The sequence below is a fragment of the Mauremys reevesii genome, linkage group 8 (genome assembly GCF_016161935.1).
Source record: "Mauremys reevesii isolate NIE-2019 linkage group 8, ASM1616193v1, whole genome shotgun sequence".
Lineage (NCBI taxonomy): Eukaryota > Metazoa > Chordata > Testudines > Geoemydidae > Mauremys > Mauremys reevesii.
This window is the reverse complement of record NC_052630.1, coordinates 94386662-94412430: the sequence shown is the minus strand read 5'-3', so window position 1 is coordinate 94412430 and position 25769 is coordinate 94386662. Positions and strand designations below refer to the sequence as shown.

Below are 25769 nucleotides of genomic sequence, written 5' to 3'. Positions count from 1 at the left end.
TGTACCCTTGTGGTCTCAGGATATGATAGGGAGAAGATGGGCAAAATAATATCTTTTACTGGACCAATTACTGCTGGTGAAACAAAATACATTTATTACTTGCTATGACGCATGAACCAGAAAGAACACAGCTTGGATTTTAGATCCAGGATTAAGTTTGCAGCAATAGCAGTTACAACCATTTTTTCTACAAGTACATTGAGCAAATTTGGACCCTAATTCTACTTGTAAACTGAGTCAACAGGTCTCTGGGCAGGCACAGGAGTCCACTCACGAGAATGGGATTGCAGGATCAGAGTGTTGATGTGCAAGTCAGAGTGACTCAGATTCCACAATTTAAAACATCCTGTACCCAAAAACATCTTAGCTGATACGGTATATATGACTCTTTAAAATCAATTGCACATCATTATTAATGTTTTCGCTCACTTTAATCATTAAAAAGAGGGCACAGCAGCCAGAAATTTAGTTTCCATTATTTTAGGAATACTGCCTCACTGTATTTTTTTTAATGACTCAAAAAATAACACCCAGAACAAAGACACCACATCTACCACATACTGCAGTTATACTTGAGGTTCAAGTCTTTTGACAAATGATTTTGTTTCTACAAATAACTATTTACAACATATTTTAGTACAGATATATACAATGTGACTTTTTTTTAATAGAGTAACGTATAAAACCACTGAAAACTGAAACAATACTTGATAAAGGAATACTCCAAAATTTAAACTGAGGGAGATGGGAAATCTGTTTTGTGAGCAAAATGTGTAGTCTACAGCTAGAAATACTGAGAGCCATGCAATACTTTCATTTAGGAAAGAGGAGAGAGATGGCATTTCACATTACATGCAATCTAGGGGAAATAAAAGGTCCACAGATTGTATCAATGTGTGTGTGTATATATATAAGGATTGCACTTCTTTTAAACTGATGGACTATACACATCACACTAGAATCCAAAGCCTCTTATCTGCAGATTTACACAGTGCAGAAGGTTCTCTAATATTATTAAGACAATAGGTCTTGAACACAGCCTGGAAAAAGTCTCTAGTTATGTATGTCCACGTTTTTTCTAAAATTAGGTTCAGCATCATCCACTTTGAAATGAAAAGGGACTAAACTCCATTTTAGAAAGCTCAATAACAGCTGATTTTACCTTCTTGGAAACAGGTATCTACTTGGGATGTGATCCCACAATATTAAAGTTTTGCAATCCTCACTTTTAATACTTCACATAGCTTTTTTCCCCCTAAGTGCACAGAGCAAGATGAAGTTAAGATGTAAATCTGAAATATTTTAAATTGCATTTTTGTTATACAGGGCCAGATATAAAATTAAAATGTACATTTTATAGTATGATTAGATCCCAAAACCACAAGGATAATCTAAGTTCTTGGTTACTCTCTGTTTTCAAATACCTCAGACATTTTGGCCAAGATACTCTTCACATACAGTATTAAGTGTACACTCATCACCAGTCTGCCCATGATTCAGGAAGGAATCCACCACTGATATTCTTCTACAAAAATTTACACACCGTGATACAGCTGATAAAATGTTTGGAAGTTACGATTTCTGAGAACAGTATTTCTCTTGAGGTTCAATTACAAATCAATCTGCTTACCTGGCACTAATTTATCTGAATATATAATTGTATCAATGTATAATTGTATCAGAAGCTGATATGAACAGTGTAGTTACTTGTTAAATTGCTATTGTAAAGAGAAGGGAAGTGATTATAACACATGTGCACTTCATTTTCTTTCTTGCTGTGCAGCTAAGACAAACATTTTTTTGGCTGCCACCATACAGTGCTAGATTTTGCCATATGGCATTAACCTGTGATAACCAGGAAATGACAAATAATGATGGTCTGATAGAACAAGATAGCATTGTGTCTCTGTAATATGGAAGATTGGAAAGATTACAATGTGTAATAATCAGAACTTATTGTTTCCATTGGAAACTGTGGCAACAAGAAGTGACAAATAATTATGTCCTGCTAGCCTTATTTCCATGTATTATGGAAGATGGGGAAGAGTATGCCAGAAAAAAATTGTCTGTAGTGGCTCAGAAAGGAATAGCAGAGTGGATTAAATCAGGCAAAGTACAAGTTTAGAGTAGATACCAGGAAAATTAGTATCAGATATACTATAATCTTTGCAGTGATAGAGTGTTATAAATCTCATCTGCAGAATTATGCAAATTTAGACAACACAATGCACTACGGGACAAATTCTTCCCTCTGATGTACACATCTAACTCTCAATACAATGTGTATCTGAGGACAGAAAGGCCAAAATTCCATATTCAAAGACTTAGAGGAGGGACCCTCTCCTTTAGGCACAGAAACAGTGCTATATTTCAGCTTGTCCTTCCCAATGGTAGGTTGCTGGCCAAATGATAACCCAAAGTTTGTGATACTATTCAATAATTTTTCAGCATGTAAAAAACACAAATTTCACATGTAATCAGAAAACATTTGTTAGAGCTTTTCTAAATGTCTTTTAGAACCATTACACTATCTGAGATACTGGATTATGTCCCTATTACTGTCATCTGAGCCAGTAACTTTGAAAGAGGAACAATGGATAGTAGTCCATACAACTGAAATTTCATCACTGAAAAAGCCATCACATTGGCAATTCATTTGCACACGCATTCTTATTTTCTTCAGCTGTATTATTCTGCTTCTCACTTTTGTAGCTAGAAAGGAATAAGTTTTCTATCTGAGTCAAGAATTCTTCAGCAATGAAGCAGTTCGTTACCTTGCCCAGAGTCTTCCTCATACACGCCAAAAGCTAGTTTAAAAGAAAATTATTATTAAGTTCAGAAACACATAATAATTGCTCAACTTAGACATTTCAGTAGAAAAAATGAAATAAACTGTTTTGTCTTTCTAGCTGATGAATGCTGTAAGAGTAAACCTTGATTTATTTGGCAGGTTTGCAGAAACCGTTCAATATAAAAAGTGTATACAGGGATTACCATAAAGAAACAGATCAGTGATCCCTTTTAGGGATCCTGACTCTGGGGTCCTGACTCTGATAGTTCCCTATACCAACTGCTTTAGAAGAAAGCCAAGCACAACTGGATCAATTGTACTTAAGGGAAAAATTATTTTTCACTTTAGCTGGTGATCAGCTTGTGTTCAATAGTTGAATAGTTGGCTATAAAATATAGGATTGAAATAATAATCTTTGCATCACAGGATTTACATTATTCTATAGACAATTATGCATGGGATTCTTTACCATAAATCATACAATAGTTAAATTCAAAAGATCTTTCTGCCAGTTCAATTTTAGATTTAAGTTGTTTATGAACAGTCATGTTGAAAGAAAAAAAATAAATGAGAGTAATTACTGCATGTCTTCTGTTTATATGACTTTTGCTTTGAGCAAATTTTCTGTCTTGTTTATGCAATTAATGTTACAGATTCAATTATCCAGAACTTCATAAAATTCTCAATTATGCATGACAAATATGGAGCAACACGATTTTAAGAATAGGATTACGGACATAGGAGACTAATTCTCTCAATGTGCAACAACTCTTGTTGACGTTAATAGCAAACATGCAGAGAACAGGCAATAACTTTCTTTTTTTCCTTTTTAACTAAGGTTAAAACTTCAAATATTGCTTTAATCATTGGCCTCAACTCCAAAAATGAAGTCAACAGCAAGTATGAAAACATAACCCAACCTTATTTTCATAGTTATGGTAAATAAAATTATGAGCTGCAATATAAAAGATATGTATAGCAACTGGCCTAAAATTGTGATTTTCATGGCTGAGATTATAGATGTTTCAGATTACTCCAAAAAAAGTGACATTTAAAAAATTTAAATGCTTACTTTTTGCAAACAGGTCAGGTCAGAATCCCTGTGAAAGATTTTATCCATGGGGACACTGCTATTGGAAGAAATATAAAAAGTCTTGATTGGATGAAATGGTGGATGAAATGGACAAATCTGTTTTCTATTGAAATACTAATAATAAATACACAAAAACTGTAAAGTGGCTTATCTTAAAAACAAGTATATTGCAAGCAAACACACACACACCTATGAGAGAGCCTGTATTTTTCGATAATCCATCTTGTTTTTTCAAACACTAATTCCCACTGAGGTTCTTCCAACATCTGATGTACTTCAAACTGGTAAGGCAGGCCTGTAAGTCATTAAAACATGATTACTCCCTGGTTCCCTTACACCTGCCACTCCTCTTCAAATCTGGAAGCAATCTCCCTCCTTCCTTGCAACTGTTCATACTTTACTTATGCCTGTTGCAGCAACAATAAGTCGCAAACCTAATACTTACCAAAACTAAGCAGGTTCAAGTGACACTGTCAGCTATTTTAAGGCTCCAAATTTAAGTTTGGTAGAAAAACAAAGGTTTTTTTCATTAAATTATACCACATTTTTGTTTGGGGTTAAACTTTCAAAACAAAATAGCTCTGCAAAAGAATAGTAAAACAGCAAAACTAAATATTTTATAATTTATCACCACTTTCTTTTATTTTTAAAGTCACATTTCTCATCTCTTGGCTGGTGTCCCAGTGTTCCCTGTGGATTAAAGCATATGGGTAAAATGTATTCTTTTTTATTCACAAGTGAGGTGTGGTGGCTGATACTGTAGTGACTGATTGTTACCCTAAATTTGGGGGGAGGATAAGAGAGAGCAAGGAAAGTTAAGTTTCTAAGCAAGAACTTCAGTCTTAATACTTCTAGTTACATTACTGAGAATGGGCATAGATGAACAAACCTAAAAAGTGATATACACAGAATGCAAGAGGATGACTACTAGCCCACAAATCAGTTACCAGATTACTAGAATTTATTGTCTTCACTCAGGTTAACATTAAAAATAAGTCTTTTCAGGACCACAAGAATATAATGAGCTGATTCACATGGTTTCATTCAAAACCTCAAAGGAAAGAAAAAGAAGGCAATAGCTACAATTTACAATGTGAAAACATCTCAGATTTGAAAAAATGGTCAGTGCAAAATGGACTTTCAAGAGCAAGAATGTTCATCCGCTCAAATAGTTATCACTGATGTGAAACTCCAATTTCTGTCCATTTCCCTTAAACTCACATATTTTTGCCACAATAGAAAACAGCTGCCCCAGAGTTAAATATGAAAAATACAACTATGAATAATGCAATTGTTAGAGTGCTTCGCAAACTTTTCAGGAATCACTGAAGCACCATGAAAGACACTGAAAAATATACCATGTATCCAATATTGTAATTTATTTAATTAACAGGAACAATTGTATAGAAAGAAACAGATTTGTTTTTTAAGACCCGTGCATGAATTATGTTTCTATCTGCACTGACTGGGAAAGTAGCCACAAGGTTAATATTCCACATAAGATACCAGAGTCTGATTTCCAAAAGTCTAGGTTATATTTAAGAAAAATGTATTTACTCCCTATACTGTATCTATTTGCCACCTGAAACAAGTCGTCTCCACAAGCTACGTAACAAAAAGATGACAACGACGAAGGCCAGGTATCATTCACAGGCACTTTAGCTCTGAGTCATAGGAAAGTCAAGATGGCAGGACCAGAGTTACTCTATGTGAGGACGTCAGTATGGTAATCAAGGAGTATCACAAAAAGGTCATCTACACTCTGCCCACAGCACTGGGAAGCACATTCCCAGGTGGTTGGTCTCTCCTCAGTACAGGCCATTATAAAACATAATGAGGGAAGTGTCAGATCTATCTATCTTCCCCAACACCGCAAGATTCAAGTCCCTGATGTTTGGAGGCAAAGGCTGAGTTAGGGGCCAGCATTTATGAACTGTGGAACAGGAAAAATCAATTCTACTAAGGGACTATTATCCTGTGACTTTGCCTCAGATCAGCAAGAGAGTAAACACAGGAAACAGATCAATTCTTATAGTCCTTGTAATTTTTATACAAAGTGTCTCTAGGAATTTTTTTTAAAAGATGAGGGGGGAAATACATCATATAACACAGTTGAGATGAGAAAAAATGAAAGGCTAAATGAAAGGTGTCTACATGGAATGGGATTCAGATTCTTCTGTGAGGTGTCAGGGTTTTTTTCCCCATCAACATTTTGCCCCCCTACATGCTATTTATTAGTTATCAAAATAGCCATGTCAAAAATAGATAAATGTAAGAGATACTCACTAGCCAAAAGAATAAACCTACCAGCCAGAGTTGACATGTGAAACTGGGTGAAATGGAGCAAACCTGGAAGGTCTATGGGCAACATCCTTATAAGTAGCCCATTTTGTACTGCTGGAAAGGGGAAGAGAGCTGGGATTCCTGCCAAGTTATTAATCTGGGAATCTGTTTGGGACTACATCTTTTCATATTAGCCTCTGGCTGATAGGTATGATTAGCGTGAACCCCCTCTGCCCAGCAAATTCCCAACTACTGAAAAGTAGCCTCCAGTTATTCTACCCCTTCATCAATCTCTCTTATTTGCTTTTCTACCCCTCTTTCTAGGTCTCTGTGATAGTGTGGTCCTCCTCCCCTCCATGCCTGTGTCTGCTCATAGTTTTCTGAAGCAGCAGAGTGAAAGTGACTTAATTCTTAAGGGTTTCACTGGTGTCCACAGAGTTCTGAATACCAACAGTGAAACTGACCGGTCGTGATAACTTCACTTGGCTGTGATTTGGGAAAGCCATGAGCAGCAACAGAGACAATACACGTCTGTATGCAGCCATGAAGACAATACTAGATCTCTGTATAGTTGGAAGTATTTCTTTTCACTCATGAGGTCACAAAATACTAATGGTTTTTTAAAGTAAAAGTTAGATTATGCAGGAACTGATGGTTTAAGCCCCTCTATTTCAGGGAAAGCTGCCCAGCTTCAGAGATGAGAGAATCCTTCAAGCCCTTGTTCAAGTGTTAAGAATCTAAATTTTCCATCTAAAATCCTGAAGGATCAAGATGAGTGAGGTAAAAGTAAGTAGTTCAGATACTTACGGTATGAGCCATCAGAACTGATCTCATCACTAATAACCAGACAAGTAATCTGGGAATACGGAAGAGGATTATTTCGGTTATAAGGACTGATGATCATTCCAATGAACATTGCCCCACCTCTGGAGAAATAACTCTAAATGAAGGAAAAAATAAAATTAGTAATATATTTTCTAAGTGCAATACAAACTCCTCTTCCAACTATCTTTTATGTTAAAAAATTAGAAGGTAGAGAGAGACATTAGTAAATCCTTATGAATCTGAAAAACAGGTTACCCCCACTAATGTAAATATAGAATATTATATTTTATTATCCTTTCTTCCCTCAATTTCAATTAAACAATATCTAAATCAATCACTGTAAAGCTAAAAATCAATTTACAACCAAAATGATTTTCAGTTGTGCAAACCAGAACCATTATTGCATTAAGCGTATTAAATTATAAATACCAGAAATGAAAGGTTTTTTTTAACATACACACAAAGAGTACCTGGTATTTAGCCTGAGTGTCAATATCTCGTATCGAAGGGTTGGGGTCAAATGCAGGATGAGAGTGGTACCACCCAATAACACTGTACCCTCTAACAGCCAAGGTTTCTGAGGCCTGAGTTTGAGACACTGGATCCATCTCACACTGTAGTCCTGTACTGAGACTATTACATGGTTCTGCTGCACAAATCTGTAAATAACATCCACATAAGGATAAATGGAAACACTGAGTGAACACCTTTAAACCAATCATAAATCAATGTTAAATACTAGATTCTCTTATGCAAGTGTAGAAGAGATATGACAGCCAGATACTTTTATGAGATCTTAAATTTTGTAACGTCAAGATTACAATAATTAACTTTCCAAATTTCAACTTTTTAAGACTAAAGAACAACTAATTCAATAATCTGTAGGACACTAACTCTTGCATCGATTTTTTTCAATATAAGGCATTTAACCAATACTTTTAGTGAAATGCAGAATGAACACTGAAACCCTTCCCCACACCCCACCAAAAAAAACCCCCAAGAACAAAAAACAAAACAAAACCTTACTTCAACAATTCTATCAGCTTCAGAGTATCTTCCGCCTAACAGGCCTATTACTTCTGCCATGGAAACATGAGCATGCTAAAGATATATAATATATACACATTACTTAAAATATTTGTTAAAAATATCCATTTTCATAACAACTGCTAATCTTGGATTTACATTATAAAACACCGTCTTCACAGGTTCTTTCACAGTAAGGTTTAGAAGGAAAACTGAGAATAATAAAGACTCTGAAATACTGTGTGTTTCAATTTAAAGTAACTGAATAAAGATGATCTTTGCCACCCATCTAAGTATTAAGTATGTATGAGGTGCTGTTAGTTGGAGAAACTGTCACCATTTAACACCAGGAACCCTGTGTCACAACTGAGAAGACTTTGGCCAGGCATGGCATATTTTGTTTTTATAAAGAGAATACGCAAATACTGAATCATCTTCTGGATTGCTGGGCAAATAGAGTAATGATCCCAATAGATTCCTAAGTGGTAACATGCACAATGAAGAGATGTTTCTTTTGGAGCAACTCCTATCACAGAAGATGGATATCCTGGGAGAAATGGAACTGAGTACGGATCTGTTACTGCTCTTATTTAAGTCAGTGACAACTCTCTAGTAACTTCATCTGGAACAAGACTAGGCATTAACAGCCATTCATGTTGTAGACAGCTTGCATAAACTATGGTTATTATTATAGTAAAATATATAGACACAACCCTAAGGACATGTAGCAGTTTGGGATTTCCCCTGTAGTAGACTCTTGCTTTTAGCTCTAAATGGGAAGGAAACTAATTGAGGAAAATGGGGATATCTCAAAATATATACTTTAGTCCATTATAAAACAATGCTTAATCCTTACCAAGTCCATTATTAAAAGTGCTTCTGAAGCCACTTTCACCTGAAATGGTTCCTGAAATGACAAGCAATAATGAGTACAAGAGACATCCTGTAAGTATATAAATGAATGTTCTTGATTATTCATGAATATGTACCTACTCGTTTTTCTTCAGTGAAGAAACAGCAAGGTATCAGCTGAAAGGGATCAAAGGAACTACAAAATGAAAGAAAATTTCTCTAAAGGTAAGGACAATCAATGAAAAAAAAGTCTTTAAATAAATCACATTTTCTCCCAACAACAGCTCCTCCTTTCTTGGAGTTGCTCATCCCCCCGCTCCAGTGACTGGTCCCCAATTACTGGAATTTTGCAATTTATACCCATGAATTTGAATGGTAGTTCTGTAATTTACAATTGTGATGTCAGACTTTTTAAAAATCTAGACTGCAAAGCGCATGTGTCTACATAGTAATGATTCATAACATTTAGGTTTGAATCTATGCAAGCCAATTATCTCTATTTTCAAAAGAGATATTGCAGAGCAAAAAGCACACAAGAAGAAAACCTTTTTATTTGTCTTGATCCTTTAGAAGGTTTTGCAGGTTTAAGTTTCTCCTCCTCTCTCCTTCTTGCTAGCTCCTCAGCAGAGAGATGCTAAAAAACAAATTTTATCAGTAATGATTTCCAGGCTCCTTCAAAATACTTAGAATCTGGACACTAATTTGCACTCTGCCATGCTCGCAGCTTTTGTCACTGAATCACTCATTATGCACTGAAACAGCCAGAATACGCCATGCAGTGTGAAAATACTGACACATGGATCTGTTTTTGCAGGAAGATGGAAGAGACTCTTCTTATCATCCCCAAGGCCTGATCTAATCAGAGTTCAAGTAATGGCATCCACATCTCACATAAGCCTTCACTGTCAAATGTATGCATAAGTACAACTGCCATTATAATCAGCTGGTCAAAACTTTCTCAAAGCAGTTCCTCTTTGGTGCCGAAATTTTCCACATTGTCTCAACCTAAAGATCACTCTTTGCAGGAAATGGTAGATGCAGCAGCCAAAGCCATTCAAGCATTTTAGTTATTAGATCCCATGCTTGCCTCAATCATGAAGCGTGGCTGTCTTGTGAGTGACATTTTGTACATACATAATTTAATGGTAGAAAAATGGATTTTGTTTAAACTGCACGTGTTCTCTAGATTTCAATGAGATCTAATAAACAAATTGAGTTTGAAAGAAAGTACAGTGGTTCAGTAATTTTGATGTCATTAAGTCACACATTTTTCCCCAAACAGGAAGAGTAGGATTATCTGTTAAGTTTCTCTGCTCATTCTAAGGTTTAGAACACCAGGAGTGTGGACGCACAATAGCCAACTGTTTAGTCTATATTGACTTTGAATGTTGATGGCACTGCGAAATAGTTCAGTGTCATCTAAACTTGTAAACACTTCAAAACTCTGGAAAATCTTACAGTATTACAATTTTGTGGAGGGGGATGGCACTGTTCACATTTCCTAAACTCTATTCCTAGAGGAATAAGTAGAGGGCTGGAAACCTAAAAGGCCTAAATTTTCTTTCCACCTCAGCTAGCCTTAATAAGGTCACAGTAAAGAGTGTAAGAATCAGGACTGAAACCCAGGTCTCCTGACTGCTAGGTCTAGGTCACTAAAACAGTGCTTCCTAGGTAGATCACAAATGCTCTATTTTTTCCCCATGATAACCACTCACTGAACCTGCTATAAGGTCCCCATTGTCTTACAGCTAAAAACCCAAGGTAAAGGTGGGAACTGGTCAGTCACACATCTATCATGCTCTCTTTCTTATGCAACATATAAAACTCAGTATGTGATGTAAAGAAACTGCCTAACGTAGTACATAGTCTTCAGGGAGGTTTTTTGTTGTTGGTTTTTTGTGTTTTTTTTTTAAGTCACTATAAAAGATCTACAAAGCAAGGCAAGCATCAAATCAGTTTTATTTGTTATGAAGAATGTTTACAGCTTTTTTTTTTTTAAAAGATAAAACTCATACTCTTATTGGGAGGAGGGATAGCTCAGTGGTTTGAGCATTGGCCTGTTAAACCCAGGGTTGTGAGTTCAATCCTTGAGGAGGCCACTTAGGGATCTGGGGCAAAAATTGGTCCTGCTAGTGAAGGCAGGGGGCTGGACTCAATGACCTTTCGAGGTCCCTTCCAGTTCTAGGAGATTGGTATATCTCCAATTTAAAAAAAAAAAAATTGCTGACAATATGGAATAAAGACCGACCAAATTCCAGATTTATGAATGCTTGATATTTCAACCTTAATGTTGAATTAGAGCTACATTTTTTATACACAAAAGGTTTATATGATGTGAAATGAAGAGCAACTTTTCACTGAATGGAAATAAGACTGACGAAATCTGCAAATTAAAATAAGAAACATTATGGCCACGCCATGACATAGTGTATGCTTTATAGTATGACTGGACATGTTTGGGACATGCGTACTCAAAGTACATTCACCATATTAGCACAATTGCCTAACAGTTGCTCCAATATTATTTTCAAATCATGGTTTCAAAAAGAACAAATGTAATTTTAATGCTTATTGTGCAATCATTTTTTCTAATGCCTTTGATGAGATATCATCTGATAAATGGTCAGCAAGAATCATATCTACCAGAACAGTTTAAAAAAAGAACTTACCTCAAATGTCTGTCCTTCCAAATCCTTGGCATCACACCAGTTTCCCCAGGGGTCTCGCACACGCCGTCTTCTTGTACGCTGTAAGAAGCAGATAAAATACTAGTCAAACATCATCAATCCACGCACATCAAAGCAACGACATTTGCTGAATTTAATCAGCCATAAAACAGCATCCAAATGGTCAGTGGCTCATAAGCATTAAGACTCCCAGAATAGTCCCACTGAATAACAGAGAACTCTTTACGTTCGTTTATATTCAACAGTTGGCAACCTTTCTAGAAATAAATCAGGAAAAGGTTTCCTTAAGCAGTACAGTAAATACCTGAGTAAAAAATCCATGGATCCATCCATCTAGTACAGACAGCATGGTTTAGTATATGTGGGCTTGGCAGATTTCTCTTTTCTTGTTTTTTTCTTTTTTCTTCAATTTCAACAATTAATATTTATTTTTATTTTTAAGTTTTTATTTTTACAGTTGTGGGAAATTGGGCGGTGGGAGGGTAGAGTTGGAGTTAGGCTAGCACCGACACTATGGCTACACGGGGCTCCCTGTGTGGCTGAGGGGCCCAAGACACTGAGGCGCTAGGTGCCAAGGAGGCCTGGCAAAACGAAGACCCTTAGCCAAGGCGCCAAGGACAATGACGAGCCCCTGGCTGCAGGGAAGGCCATCCTGCTGCCGCACAATTCCTGGCAGGACAGCCCCCACGCTCCTGACTGGTGAGTGAATGAGTGAGCAGGGCCATGACAACAGAGCTGCAGAGGGCTCCCTGTGCTGCCGCAGTATGGGTGACACCAGTTCCCTGCAGGCGCATGGTGTGGGGAAGGCTGCGGTCATGGCAGGGCAGAGCAGAGACACCCAGCCAGGACTGCACGGGGAGGTGGAAGATGAGCTGCCACCTACAGGGCAATTATCCTGTTGCCAAATGGCTCTGTCCCCAAGCAGGACTTCAGCCTTCCCTGCACCTTGCACCTGCAGCGATCCAGCATCATCAGCCTTGCAGCCACGCAAGGAGCTCTCTGCAGCTTCGTTGTCAAGACCCACTCACTCACTCCCATAATAGCATGGCTGCAGAAAGCTCAATCTGTGCTGCCACAGAACCAATATCACCCAATCCCTGCAGGCACAAGGTGCAGGAGGGGGAGGCTGCAATTGCATCAACTGTTACTAATGGATTTTTTTTCCCCATCAATTTCAGTGTGTCAGCTGAAATCAACATTTACGGACATCAATTTAAATCGAATACTGCCAAGACTAAATATACTGGTAAAGAATTGCAAATTGTGATGCAAACAGTATTGAGTATGGCTCATGCATTCTGCATAACATTTTTATTTCATATATGGATGTTCTTTTCTGCCACTTCCTTTGTGGGGTTGATTTAGTTTCCTTGTACCAATAGATTTAAATACATAAGAGATCTTTACAGCAAAATAAAAAATGGATATGACATACACTTGTTACATAATTATCCTGCAAATCTTATTCTTTTAATGAAGCAATAAATTATTTATAACGTCCCATATATGCTTGGTTATAAATGCTGAGCTCTAAATAAATCACTCCAAAAACTTGGTAAATTTACACATTAAAATGTAGGCAGCCTCACTACATGCTGCCAGAACACTCCAATGCTTTCTCACAGATGCAAATTATGCTGGGTTTTCTAGCTCCAGACAGATAAGAATGAGCAAGTTGGAGTGGAAGCCAACTGTGCAATAGAATAGTAATTAGGACAGGTATGACAAAGAGTAACACTGGTGCTAAAGCAGACACTTGAATCAAAGAACACACAGGAAAGTGATGAAAGCTGAATAGGTTAAGAAGAAATTCAGAGAGATGCCCTGTATCAAAAGTGAAAGTTGAAGAGGCCCTATTACTGACACATATAACTTCTTATTTTCATCTTACCATAGACTGCAAACGCTGAGCAAGCTGGTATGCTTCTATGGTGTCTTTGCCTTCTTTGGATCGTGTTTTATCAGCTGGTTGTGGTCTGTTATACACAGCCTGTTCTATAGGAATGCAGAGAGCACACATTAGTCTTCACTAATCCTGGTAAATCAAAATTCCATATTTACTCAATAGCATACCAACTTTAGGAAAGGAAAACTTCGTTATCTGTGAATTTTCTTTCTAAGACCCTCCATGTCCAGCAGTCTGTACGGTGGGGCATTCTCCCTCTCCAAAGGTTGGAGGCAGAACAAAGTTTCACACACAGCTAAGGGCCAAGTTCACCACCTGTGGAGAATCCCAGAATGGTGGCTGCCAAAGCTGAAAGTTACTAGCTGTGGGGCCAATATGAGTCAATCAAGAGGATGGTGGCTGGTTCCTCTAGGATCATCCTTGCCAGTAGAGGTCCATGGAGAAAGAGGTAAAGTAAGCATTACGGCCACCTTTGAGACAGAACATTGATTCCTTCCCTTGAGGCAAAGAGATCTGTGATTGGAACCCTGAACTTTTTCTACACCACCTGAAATAGAGAAGGATTCAAGCTCCAGGTCCTTCCTGCTGAGCCATTATATGGATAGCTTAGGGGGAGAGATGATGCTCTAACAAAGTCAGCAGATGTATCACTTCCTTGTGGATGGAGGAAGATTTCATTCCCCCTTGTTGGCTGATGTATGCAACTGCAGTGATGTCATCAGCTGTGAGATACATGATGCTGGTGGACTGGCTTTTGAAAGCAGAGGAGGGGTGATACCAGCTGTACCGCCCTAATGCCAAGATGGCTTTTAGTTTTTGGTGTTTGGTTAAGTTGTTTGATTTGGGAAATACTATGAACTTATCTCTGAGGAACTGCTAAGTTTGATGGCATAACCCTGCAGAACTGCCCATAACATCCATTTGTCCGAAGTACATGTCGCCCATATTTGGGCAAATTTCTGAAGCCTCTTGCCAAGTTAAGAGGCCTTCTTGGAAGTGGGGCCCCAGACATGGTCTGAGGCAAACCTTGCTTAGAAACCCACAGTTCTAGGAGTCTCCACTTAGTCAAATTCAAGATGTTTTTGCTAGTCCAATCCTGAAGGCTTTGCTACAACAAGGAGATCCCATGTTTGCCCAGGAGTGAAGGCAGAGAACTCAAGTTATCCACAAAGAGGCTGTCCTGGCCCCAGGCTGACTGTCAATCTTTGCTCTGCCATCAACCGACAGAGTGAGAGGGAACATTGCATAGTACAGACTGTAGGACAAGAGGAGGGGCTGTAAGAATGTACGTTCACTCACAAGACAGCTGTGGTTCCTTCAAACTATATACCAGGTTAGCTAAAGAAACAGGTTAAACTGCTAATTTTCAATAAATTATGCTTCTCCCATCTTATGAGAAAGTGCAGTCAATAATCAGAATCCTTACTTGAAGACACCAAGTATTTTGAAAATTTAAAAGCAAAACAAAAGCACAACTAATTTTCTTTCAGAAGGTTAATAATCTTAGAGCCATATTCTGCAACCTTTATACGTACTAATACCTATTCATACAAGTAGTCCATTAGGATTTGCATGATGACAAGGGTGGGAGGTCAAACAGGTCAGGACGCCATTAGGCGAGGTACTTGCCCCAAAGAGCTTACATGAAATAAGGGTGACTGGAGACTTCAGAGAAAAAGGGAGATGGGATGAAGATTACCTACATGGATAGTTCTGATTGGACTGAATGCAGAAGGTACTCAGGAATGAATTTAACTCAAAAAAATCTTTTGAAAATACAGATTTCTCTCCACCTTGATTTTTATACCTCATATAACGTACACAACTTATCAAATGGTTTCTGACCAATAACAGATACTGTTAACATTGTGGTTATAATTTGAATGGATGCAGATTAAAATGTTCTTTTTACCACAGCCAAAGTTAATTGCTCCTATTAACTCCAGGTACGTGTGTATCCGTCCAATACAGTTAACATCACCACAGTTCTTAAGGCCTGGCCGTACTGAAGTCTTATTCAGGTATTTAGGTTTACATCGCTCCCTAAAATAAATCATAGGACATTTTCAAACAAAAATAAAATGGACCAGTAAAAATTTTAAAAAAGAATAGTTTAACTGTTCTGTGAAGTCATTTGGATTTCTTTGTATTTTTTCTACAGGAATTATTGGGAGATTCTATTTAACATGTGTAACACTCAGACCTAGAATGCTAGTGGTAAGCAAGCTTATATTCACCCCCAAAAAGCTACTCATGAAGTAGGATTGTACTGTTTGAGTGGCTGTTTTCTAAAGCACACTCTATGCAAAAGAACATAAGGAATAGTCAGAGTATCCATACAGATATCTAAGCTTTATAGAAAAGTGCTAATTTATGATGGCGTTTGAGGCTGTGCAGATTTATTCAAATACATGCACAGGGAAAAAGATATCCACACACAGCATAAAATATAGGCCCTGGAAATGAATGGTGCCAGGGAGTGACAAGTTATTGAAATGAAATGATCTTGTTAAAATAAAATACTTGTTCCCATTTTGTATCACATGTTCTATTGTATTAAACAATTATTTTAAGTAATTGCATAAACAACTTGTAGCTTCCTGTGTGATAATCCTGTTTTTTATCCTTCATGCACATTTACTGCTTTGAAGTCTGTCAAAATTTCCCTAGAAATATGGGCGCTTACAACTACTCCAGAACTAGCGAATAGTTTATCAATTTATAAGGCAATTAACCTAGAGCTGAGAGAATACTGTAACATTTTTAAAGTTAGTACAGTTAAACTCAGAAAACAAAGCTACAGGAGAACAAATTGCATGGCAAATTAGCCTGTCACAGTAAAAACATGGGTTCCTTAAAATGGCTCCATGGAGATGAACTGTACAATATTCAAGTCTCTGAATACTACTCTCCAGGGCCGGCTCCAGACCTCAGCGCGCCAAGCAGGCGCGTGGGGTGGCATTGTCCTGGCAGAGCGGCATTTGGCTCCGGCGGACCTTCCATGTGTTCTGAAGATGGACACCCATTTTCATAATACTCCAAAACTTTTTAATTGTTGAAATGTAAAATGTGCCTTTATATTTAAGAAAAAAGTGAAAAGGGGAGGGATATCCCACCCACAGCCAATGCTGTTACTTTTCAATCTTGTGAAAACAGCTAAAATATCAGAATTTTGGCAGCATTCTGAGCTAGGCCATTAATTCCATGTGTGTTCTAACTGCATCAAAACAGCACATCAGCTGTTGAAATGAATGAAATTACAAAATGAAATCAAGTTATCTTACCACTGATCCAAAATGTAATTTCTAATTTTCAGATAGCGCTCTGGTGTTTTGGCCTGACGTCCCTCAAAAAATTCTGGAATAGCTTGCTTTTCTTCTCCCAGAATGATATTTCTATCAATTTCCACTTCTTGATCAGGTGGCTTAAGCTCCTCTGCTTCTTCTTGATTTTCTTCATCCAATTGGCAAGAAGGATGGAAAAGCATTTCATTATTAACTAAGTCCTTGTGCTCTTCATTAAGTTCTTGATCAACTAATTGCTTGGTGTCATCAAAAGACCCTTTTCTGTCTTGCTCACTTTTCTCTGTAAATTCATTAAATTGCAGATAAACTGATTTCACAGATTCATCACCATTCACGCTCTGTTTCTCAGAGCATGTGGCTGCAATGTCTGGAAACTCTAGTGCTTTTACCTTGCCTTGCTCGGCCTTTTCAAAGTGGTCTTCTGCAAACTGGGGAATTGCATAATTGTATTCAGCAGACCAAAAAGTAAGTTCTCTTCCTCTGGTTTCTTGAATTGGACTCTTCGGAATATCAGTGAATTTAGATTTGCCGGGTTCCGGTGGGGGTGCATGAGAAAGCAACTCATCCATTTCATCCGTGATGTCTACTTCTTCATCATCAGATAACTTTTCAATTTTCACTGCGTTCAGGTTAGGGTCTGCACGGCCCCTCAGGTTTGTAGGTGCCCATGCCACCACCTTCTCTCCTTCATCCTCAACAGGAAGACTATTGCTGCTGTACTGACTTTGTTCCTCTTTTCCAGAGTCATCAGTTTTTGCCTTAAGAAAGTATAAATGGATTATAAGAAAAATTAAGCATTCCCCAATAATAAAGTTTAAATGAAAAATAACACTATTAAAATCAATGACAATCAATTTGGTTCAGTCTAGAGGGATCATTACGTTTTATGTATTAATTTACAAAGCTTGCCTTTTTTAAATTGGGTCCAATGTTCAGCTTTCATTATGTTCTCCTTCAAAGGGCAGTCCTATATTTCATTATTTTATACTTTATATATATATATAAAGGGATTAAGAAAGGACTGGCTGGCAAAGCTTTCAGAATTGTGGATATCTAGCATTAGAGTTAACAGTCATCAGCTAATTTATATTCTCTCAGCTCATTTTACTTATAAAAAGAAACTATACATTAAGGAAATCATCTTCAGGTTTTTCTTACTGATTTTTGTTTTAAAAAGTAAACCATCAAAAAATGCAGACTTTAAGCAACTTATGCAGCATTATGGATGTGCGTGACACTTGATATTCAAAATAAGCCCAGTCTAGAGGATATTATACCATATATATTTATTAGTAGCTAAAGTACACACAATTGTCTTTTAAAAAAAGGTCCCAGAAGAGTTCAGCTGGCAGTCGGAAATGACACTACATTGGACAGTGGCAACTTCTGAGCAGTCAGAGGCCAATCTGTTTTCAATCTAGTAACGTATCCCAAGTATGTGGGTGTCCTATAAAACACACCATATTGTTTATTGCTTGTTAGAGGATTTAAAATTCCAAACAAGATTAGAATAATTCCAAACCAGGTCAAATTTCAGATTTAAAAATCAGCAGATAAGCAATATTTCAACAATAATGTCCCATAAATGCATGTTTGCATTCAAAATATATGAAAGGAGCATACTTGCACCCTACTGACTTTTTTACTAACAGAAAATGGCATTTCATATTTACCTTGTTCTTAAAGTACTGCCTGGCATAACTCTTTACTTGTAAAACAGTGCGACTTCCAACCAACTTGGCAATTTTTGTCCATCTTCGGCCAAATTTAGCCTAGTGTGACAAAATAAATTAAAATCAACCAATGTTTTCTACATCTAAGCATCATTCTTTATACAAGGAGAAAAAGTTTTACAGAAGCAATTGTTTATTAGAAATCAAAAATAGCACTTTTTGGAACGATTGAGTAGTATTACCTAGATACTGGACAGCCAGAAATTAAGTTTAAGCAATAAGTATTATGAATTCACTGCTCCTTTATGTGGAGACTCATCAATGGCCTGATCCTGAAAGCACTAAAAACCATACTGGTTATTACCTTGAGGAGTTCCATTGAAGGTAATTATGGAAGTCTCATTATATTAAAGCACTACTAAATTTAAATAAGTCTCTTGGAACTCTGGTCCTGCTCTTTCCAAACAGGTCCATAGTTGTACATAGCCACCTTATGCCATTTCTTAACTACACTGTATATAAAAAGTAAAAACCCAGCAGTTCATATATGTGCACCTCCACTCCAAGTACTCTGAATGAATAAAAGGCCAGATTCAGACCCTGATCTCGTAAAGATTTATAAACATGCTTAATTTTATGCACTGTAAGTCCCACCAAAGTAAATGGAACAACTCACAGTATTAAGAATATATGTTGAGTTTCTATAGGATTGGGGTCTTTAACTATGCACAAAAGGCAATGCTAACGCAACCTGGAAGTCACAAAAGTTAGCAGGATGATTAAGGGATTGGTGTATTTATTACATACATTACAGTAATGTCTAGAGGCAACAGCCAGGCTGGGGTCCCACTGTGCTGTGCTCTTCACCAACATAGAAGAAAAGCTCCAACGTGCATATATTAGTGTCTGGGGGAAAATGTTTTTTCAGTTTACTAGATTTCAAGGCACCCCTTCACGTTTGACACTTCCTTTGTAAACTACAGCACTGCTATTGTAACACCGCAATAGACAAATCAGTAGACCATGGGACAGTCTAAGGCCCAAATCCTGCAACTGGATCTTATTTTGCAATGAGCACTCCATTTTTTTTTTTATGAAAAAGGGTTAATATTGCATTTATTTTTTAAAATGAGTTAGTTTATTTATTTTTTTTTTTTTACATAAAATTGAACACTGAAAAATACAATATTTACCAGTCCTTGTTCAAATAGCTCTTTTTCTTCTATTGTCCACTTTACTGAGCAGCTTGCTGATTTTGTAGGTGAGCGAACCCTAAAATAATAAGAAAATGCAAGTGCCTTTTAAATGAATTCACATCTCCAAAAGATTACAACAATTTCTGAAATGTGGATTATTATACTTCTTTAACGGAAACGTAGGGGATTTGTTTTAAACTTTTATACTTTCGATGAGAGAACTAATTCTGGAAGGTTTTTGTATTACAGAAGTCAATTCAAGGCAACACAACACCCATCCACAACTTATTTTGCAGAGGGTTGTATTCCTGGCGGGGAGGGGAGGGGGGCAGACAACAAGGAAACTGCAAGCAGTAGGATGCCAACTGTAATTGTTCTTTTTTTGTGATGTGGACATGTCCTTCAGAAATCAAGTTAATTTAATACAGGCCATTTAACAGTCAAAAGGCAACTGTCTGTCAAGTTGACAATGTCCCTTTAACAACCTTACACAACCAAAGAAACAAGATTAAAGGTTAAAGGGGAGGTACAACTGATGTTTTATGCTAGTGTTCTGTAACTTAACATAAATGAAAAAGAGCACTTAAAAATACAACTCAATTATTCAAAAAGTACATACATGACTTTTCCTGTTTTCTTATGTGGACTGTAAAAACAAAACAAAAAAATAGTGACTGCTGATCATCTCAGCAAATATATACATTTTAAAGAAAGTCTCATTCCTGGCCCAAATTTCTACTGTTCCATCATTTCTTTCCCCCCGCAACAGCAATTTTACCTTTTCACAGATTTTTTGTCACCTTCCTTTTGATCAAGCCATATTTTTTCTGGAAGCGATTTATTAGATAAGTAATATCTGCAATCTTTACTAAGGAATTTTTGGATACACAGAACAGAACTATATACATACAAAAATTCTGATAAAATTGCCACTGGTTTAAAATACTATTGAGTTAAACAAAGGAGGAAGTGACTGTTTGATTTTGTAAACCACATACTGACATTATTTCTAATAAACTAGCCATTCTGCTTCCTCCACAGCCTGTTTTCCCTTATGACTTTGACACAGTAGTAGGACATTTTCTTCTCATCAATATCAAACACCACAGCCTTTTTGCAATTCAAGTCTGAATAATTTATTCCCTTGGTAAAAATATTCTGTAAAGTACTTTATTTCAAAGGAAAAAGGACAGGAAAACAGAGGTAACTCACATTTGTTAATATGGTCACCTAACCAGCTAACTGGGATTAAGTATCTCAGCAACATTAGGAGCTCTCGTATTGTCAATAAGCATGAAGTGTTTCTGAGAAGTGGCATTAAAAGAGCTCTTGCAATGAATGGATATTTCTTTTACCACCAAAGATATGAGTGAATGTTAAGGGAAAAAAAATCAGGAGAATCATCAAGTTTGGGACACCTGAACTTTATGGATGTGTATATGAAAATTCCCTTGAAATAAAATACTTTGCAGTTATATAAACTCTGTCACCTGAGAAATGAAATGTGCTTTATATGCATTAATAATCCTCACAACACCCATATGTGGTATTACTACTAAACCCATTTTAAAAGATGGGAAACAGGCATAAAAAGGTTAAGGATACATCTATGCTGCAAAGAAAACCCCATGGCACCAACTCTCAGAACCCAGATCAATTGACCCAGGCTTGTTGCGCTAGGGCTGAGGGGCTAAAAATAGCAGTGTAGAAGGTTCCCACCTGGGCTCCCATAAGGAGGGAGGGTCTCAGAGCCTGGGCTCCAGCCCGATGAGGCCCATCTACACTGCTATTTTTATCTCTGCAACCTGAGCTCCATCAGCCCGAGTCAATTGACCCAGGCTCTGAAACTCGGTGTTGCGGGTGTTTTATTGCAGTGTAGACATACCCTATGAGACTCGCCAAAGCCTGAGGAAGCTGATGGTTGCAGAGTGGCTGAGCAGGGTACTGAATTCAGGCATATTACCTCATACTTCCATGCTCTAACTACTGGAGCACAGTGCTTCAAGTTCAGTAAACACTAATCTCTTTAAAAAGAATCCACTATATATCTGCTTCCTACTAGAACAGATCGTTTTATATTGCCCTAGGAAAGGAACAGACATATAAGCAATTTGATAAAAGGATACTCTTCTTCCAACAACATTTTCTCAATGACGGCTCTGTTCTCTTCACTAATGGTGCTATCCAGTGTCCATGGCTGAAAATGACAGATAAGTTTTTCAATTATTTTATTTGACACACAAATATCTAACACTTCCTCTAAAGCAAAACCAATCACAGGTTGATTTTTTTTTTTTTTTAGAAAAGATAAAAACATTAATTTATGTTCTCAAATGGCTGGGGAAGAAATACAACGTTTTGAAAATCTCTGTGAAAGATGTACCATTCATTTAAAACAGACAAACCAACCAAAAAGTCTTTATTGCCTATAAATTACTTACAAGGCCGTTATCTGTTCTCCAAGATGAATCAAGGTAGTGATCTTGCAATAAGCCAGAAGCTATATTTTCATAGTCTCTGTAATAAAATTTTCAATCATTTTAAAGAAGGAAATAAAAGATCTGAAAGTTCATATCATCAATAATGCAAACACTTTAAAAGAAAACAGGTAACCGTGTCAGAATTGACATAAAAATTTGGACTTTTATAGTGTTAACATAAGAATGACACAGATTCTAAAATTTAAAAAGGTCACTTATAGTTTGTAGAAATATTATGTAGGGCTAGCTTTTCATAGATTTCCATTGAGCAAAGTGTAAATGACCCCCATACAGAAAGGGACCTAACCTTTTCTTTAATATTTTTCAAACTGTTAGGGCTCTTACTAACAGTAGTATCTCTCCCTTCACACTGTAGAATCATGCATGCACTGTAGAATCAGCAAAATCAATTTCTGTTTTGCTGAAAAGTTACAAATTTTCTTCCAAAAGAGACTGAAAAGAAAGTGGGAGCATAGCTGTGAAGCATAAATACAAAACAGAGGCACCAGAGGCTCATAGTTGTTAGAAGACAGAAGTTTTATTTTCAGCTGTCACTGCCTTCTTGCTTGATCCTCATTTAACCTCTGTCCCTCAATTTCGCCAAGGGGTAAAATAGAAACAACAACCCCCTTGGTAAAGGTCCAAGATCCCTGGAGGAAAGGTGCTATTTTAGAAAAATTTAATTCCTAAGGATAATCAAGTACCAGTCTTTAATCAAACTGATAACCTTCACATGTAGTAGTATTTAGGGCACAGCTGTACAATGTGATACCTCATGGCATTAATACTTTAAGAAATCCAGAAACAAGTCCTATGGTTATAGAAGCTCTCATTTTAGTATACTGCATATACTGTATATGCTAAGTAAGTTAGTGGAAGCTGAAGGAACACTTTGGAGTACTAAGCTTTTTTTTTTTTGTTTAGCTGCATTACATAAGAAATATTACTGTAACTGAGAGGAAAATGGACAATTCCTAAGAGAACTGTTTTGGAAAATATTATGTATTCTTAAAATCTTTTATATTCCTCTTCAGAAAGGGACAAATATTCTGAAAGCATTCTGAGTTTAAGATGCTGCTGCTGTATGAAGAATAAACACATCAACATTTGATTCACTTAGAAGCCATCACTTGAGATTGATGATGAGGGTAAAGTATCATCACTTTCTGCTAAGCATAAAAAATTGCACTGAGATTACAAAAGGGGAGAGAGACTGAAGCCTGTGGGGTCCAACTGCACATGCAAATCCTTTCAATAAAGGGAAAGCAAAATGCTAAAGTGCCTTGACTTCCTTGTGATCAGAAAAAGTAACAACAAGTAGAGTTTTTCAAACTTCACAGAACCATTAAAAGAAATGGAGAAAAACTATTAGCTCATTTACCCCAACATCCTGTCACTGCAGGATTGTTATATCGGTCATTGCTTTGTCCAGTCTAATCTGGTCATTCTCAGGGCAGGTCTACATATAAAAAGCAGCAGCAGTGTAGCTGCATGGATGTAGCATATTTTTGAGAATGCTATTATGCTTCTGCTGTCGGTGTAATCCACCTCCTCAAGAGTTGGTAGCAATGTTGACGGGAGAAGTTCTGCTGTCAGCATAGTGCTGTCTACACCAGGGGTTAGGTCAGTACAACTGCATCACTCAGAGGTGTGGATTTTTCACGCCCTGAGCGAGGCAGTTATACTGATATAAGTTTGTCATCTAGACCCGGCCTAAGTGAGGCAATTACTATTGCCCTGGGGAAATTACCATACAAACTGATATTTTACTGTTGGAAAACATTCCCTGATCATCAACATAAGATTTCCTTAGATCAACTTCATCCAATTACTAGGAAACTCACCCTTCCCTGAAAACAGTTATTAGCCATGTGCCCCCCTGAGGTAGTGATGAAAACAGTTTAACTGATAAACAAGACTAAACTCTTTTCTCCCACCAGTTCCAGGTACCCCAATGCAGACAATACATCAGTTTCTTAGAGTGGAGAAAGCTCTAATTATAGGCCCCCTTGGTACATACTAAAAAAAAAAAAAAGTAATCTTCCTACATAAAATATATTTGACCCAGGACACCCTTTTCGGAATATACAAAAAATATGATTTTAGGCATCAGAAAATTTGAGAACCATGAAGATGGGCAATGCATGCAATAAACACCCTAGGTTACACACATCCCACATGGGCTTCTTCTGCAAAACAGTTTTATTTTATAAAGCACCTGTCACACACACTATGGCTTGGTCTACACTGAAAAGTTATATTGGCATACATATGTCAGTCAGAGGTGTGAAAAAACACCTCTGACTGAGGTATCTATGCCAACAAAAACCCCAGTGGAGATGCAGTCATGTTAACAGAGGAGGGCTTCTATTGACACAGCTAACTTTGGTCAGGGAGGTGGTGTTCTATGCAGACAGAAAAACTTGTGATGGCAAAGGCTGTCTTTATACCACAGGACTATACCTCAATAGCTATGCAGGTGTAGTCTGCATAGTGTAAACATACTCTTCATCCCAAAGTTGCTCTGGAGAGTTCAGTATAGATGCAGAAGCAGATTATTAATTTGAGCAAGAGAAAAATTAAGAAGTCTAAAACAGGAAAGGTGAGACAAATGAAGTAGAGCTACAAATGGACAGATCATATTCAGTTTTGCCAACTCTTGCGTCTTGCCATATTTTTCATCAGGGCCACCCAGAGGATTCAGGGGGCCTGGGGCAAAGCAATTTTGGGGGCCCCTTCCGTAACAAATAGTTGCAATACTATAGAATACTATATTCTTATGGGGGCTCCTGCAAGGCCTGGGGCAAACTGTCCCACTTGCCCCCCTCTCTAGGCAGCCCTATTTTTCATAAAGCTCCAGCTTCTGGATTCAAGTCCTTATTTCAGAATCGTTTCCATTTGAAACCAGAAGGGCAGTTTCTAACCCTTTTGGTTGCGCCCAAAGCTCAAAAACATGACCCGAGCGGCCCCAGGAAGACTCAGAAACCAGACGGTAAAGGAAACTGGCCCAGAATTTATTGTTCTTTTTCAAAATCGTGACTTTCACACCAATCTCGTGGTGCCTGAGGCCTGACTTTGGCCTGTCACTCGCCTGGGGCAGGCAATGGCGTCTCTCCTGCCCCAAAGTGCTCTCCACCGGGGTCACTAACAGGCCGAAGCGCAGGGCCGGGGTGTGTGTGTGTGGGGGGGGATACTCTGGCCCCTCCCGCGCCCCCCGTCTCACGGGCAGTGCCATGGAAGATGCCCCGGCCCCGCCGTCCCTACCCCGACACCCCTCCAGCCGGGGCGCCCGGGGCCTGCAGCCGCGCCAGGCTCCCCGCTGCGAGGGGGCTGAGGAGGAGCAGCGAGCGCGGAGCGCCCCCCAGGCCCAGGGTGCGGGGGGGGAGTCTCCCCGCGCGGCTGAGCGGCGCCTCAAGGGGAGGAGACCTGCGCTCTCCCGGGGGCGGAGTCTCCCTCCCCCGCTCGCTCACCCCCGCAGCGCCCCGCCGGCCGCGGCTACTGCCGCCGCATCCCCTTCGACGTCCACATCCACCTCCTCTGCAGCCGCCATGATTCCGCCGCGGCCGCCGTCCGATCGCGCGAGAGAGGCGGGGCCGCAGGACCACCCCGCCTCCCGCAGATCCGCCCCCCCCGGGCAACTGAGCAGGCGCAT

General features: G+C 38.2%; 1 protein-coding gene across 4 annotated transcripts; it reads right to left on the bottom strand.

The window, feature by feature from the left end:
- Nucleotides 1-71: 71 nt before the first annotated feature.
- Nucleotides 72-25717, bottom strand: MYSM1 (Myb like, SWIRM and MPN domains 1). Of its 4 annotated transcripts, none has more exons than XM_039483984.1 (20): nt 25588-25717; nt 22079-22154; nt 21764-21834; nt 20416-20493; nt 20257-20283; nt 19635-19713; nt 18442-18540; nt 16748-17526; nt 15376-15506; nt 13449-13552; nt 11540-11617; nt 9416-9504; nt 9012-9066; nt 8875-8925; nt 8019-8093; nt 7463-7651; nt 6975-7107; nt 4074-4179; nt 3864-3921; nt 72-2807 (listed from the first exon to the last, which is right to left on the bottom strand). In XM_039483984.1, exons 1-20 carry the CDS (start codon nt 25665-25667, stop codon nt 2640-2642), a joined length of 2526 nt encoding a protein of 841 aa, XP_039339918.1. In that variant the 5' UTR covers nt 25668-25717; the 3' UTR covers nt 72-2639. The 4 variants fall into 4 exon arrangements, with proteins under 4 accessions (XP_039339918.1, XP_039339919.1, XP_039339921.1 ...); XM_039483985.1 differs by having other exon boundaries at nt 3864-3918; XM_039483987.1 differs by lacking the exon at nt 25588-25717 and adding an exon at nt 24581-24599.
- Between the last annotated feature and the right edge of the window lie 52 nt (nt 25718-25769).

Coding starts and splice junctions, on each gene's coding strand:
- MYSM1 (XM_039483984.1), bottom strand. CDS start 25,667: ATGGCGGCTGCAGAGGAGGTGGATGTGGACGTCGAAGGGGATGCGGCG. Junction 18,541..19,634: donor AGCTATTTGAACAAGGACTG/GTAAATATTGTA, acceptor TTGTCACACTAG/GCTAAATTTGGCCGAAGATG. Junction 17,527..18,441: donor GGCAGTACTTTAAGAACAAG/GTAAATATGAAA, acceptor TACTTTCTTAAG/GCAAAAACTGATGACTCTGG.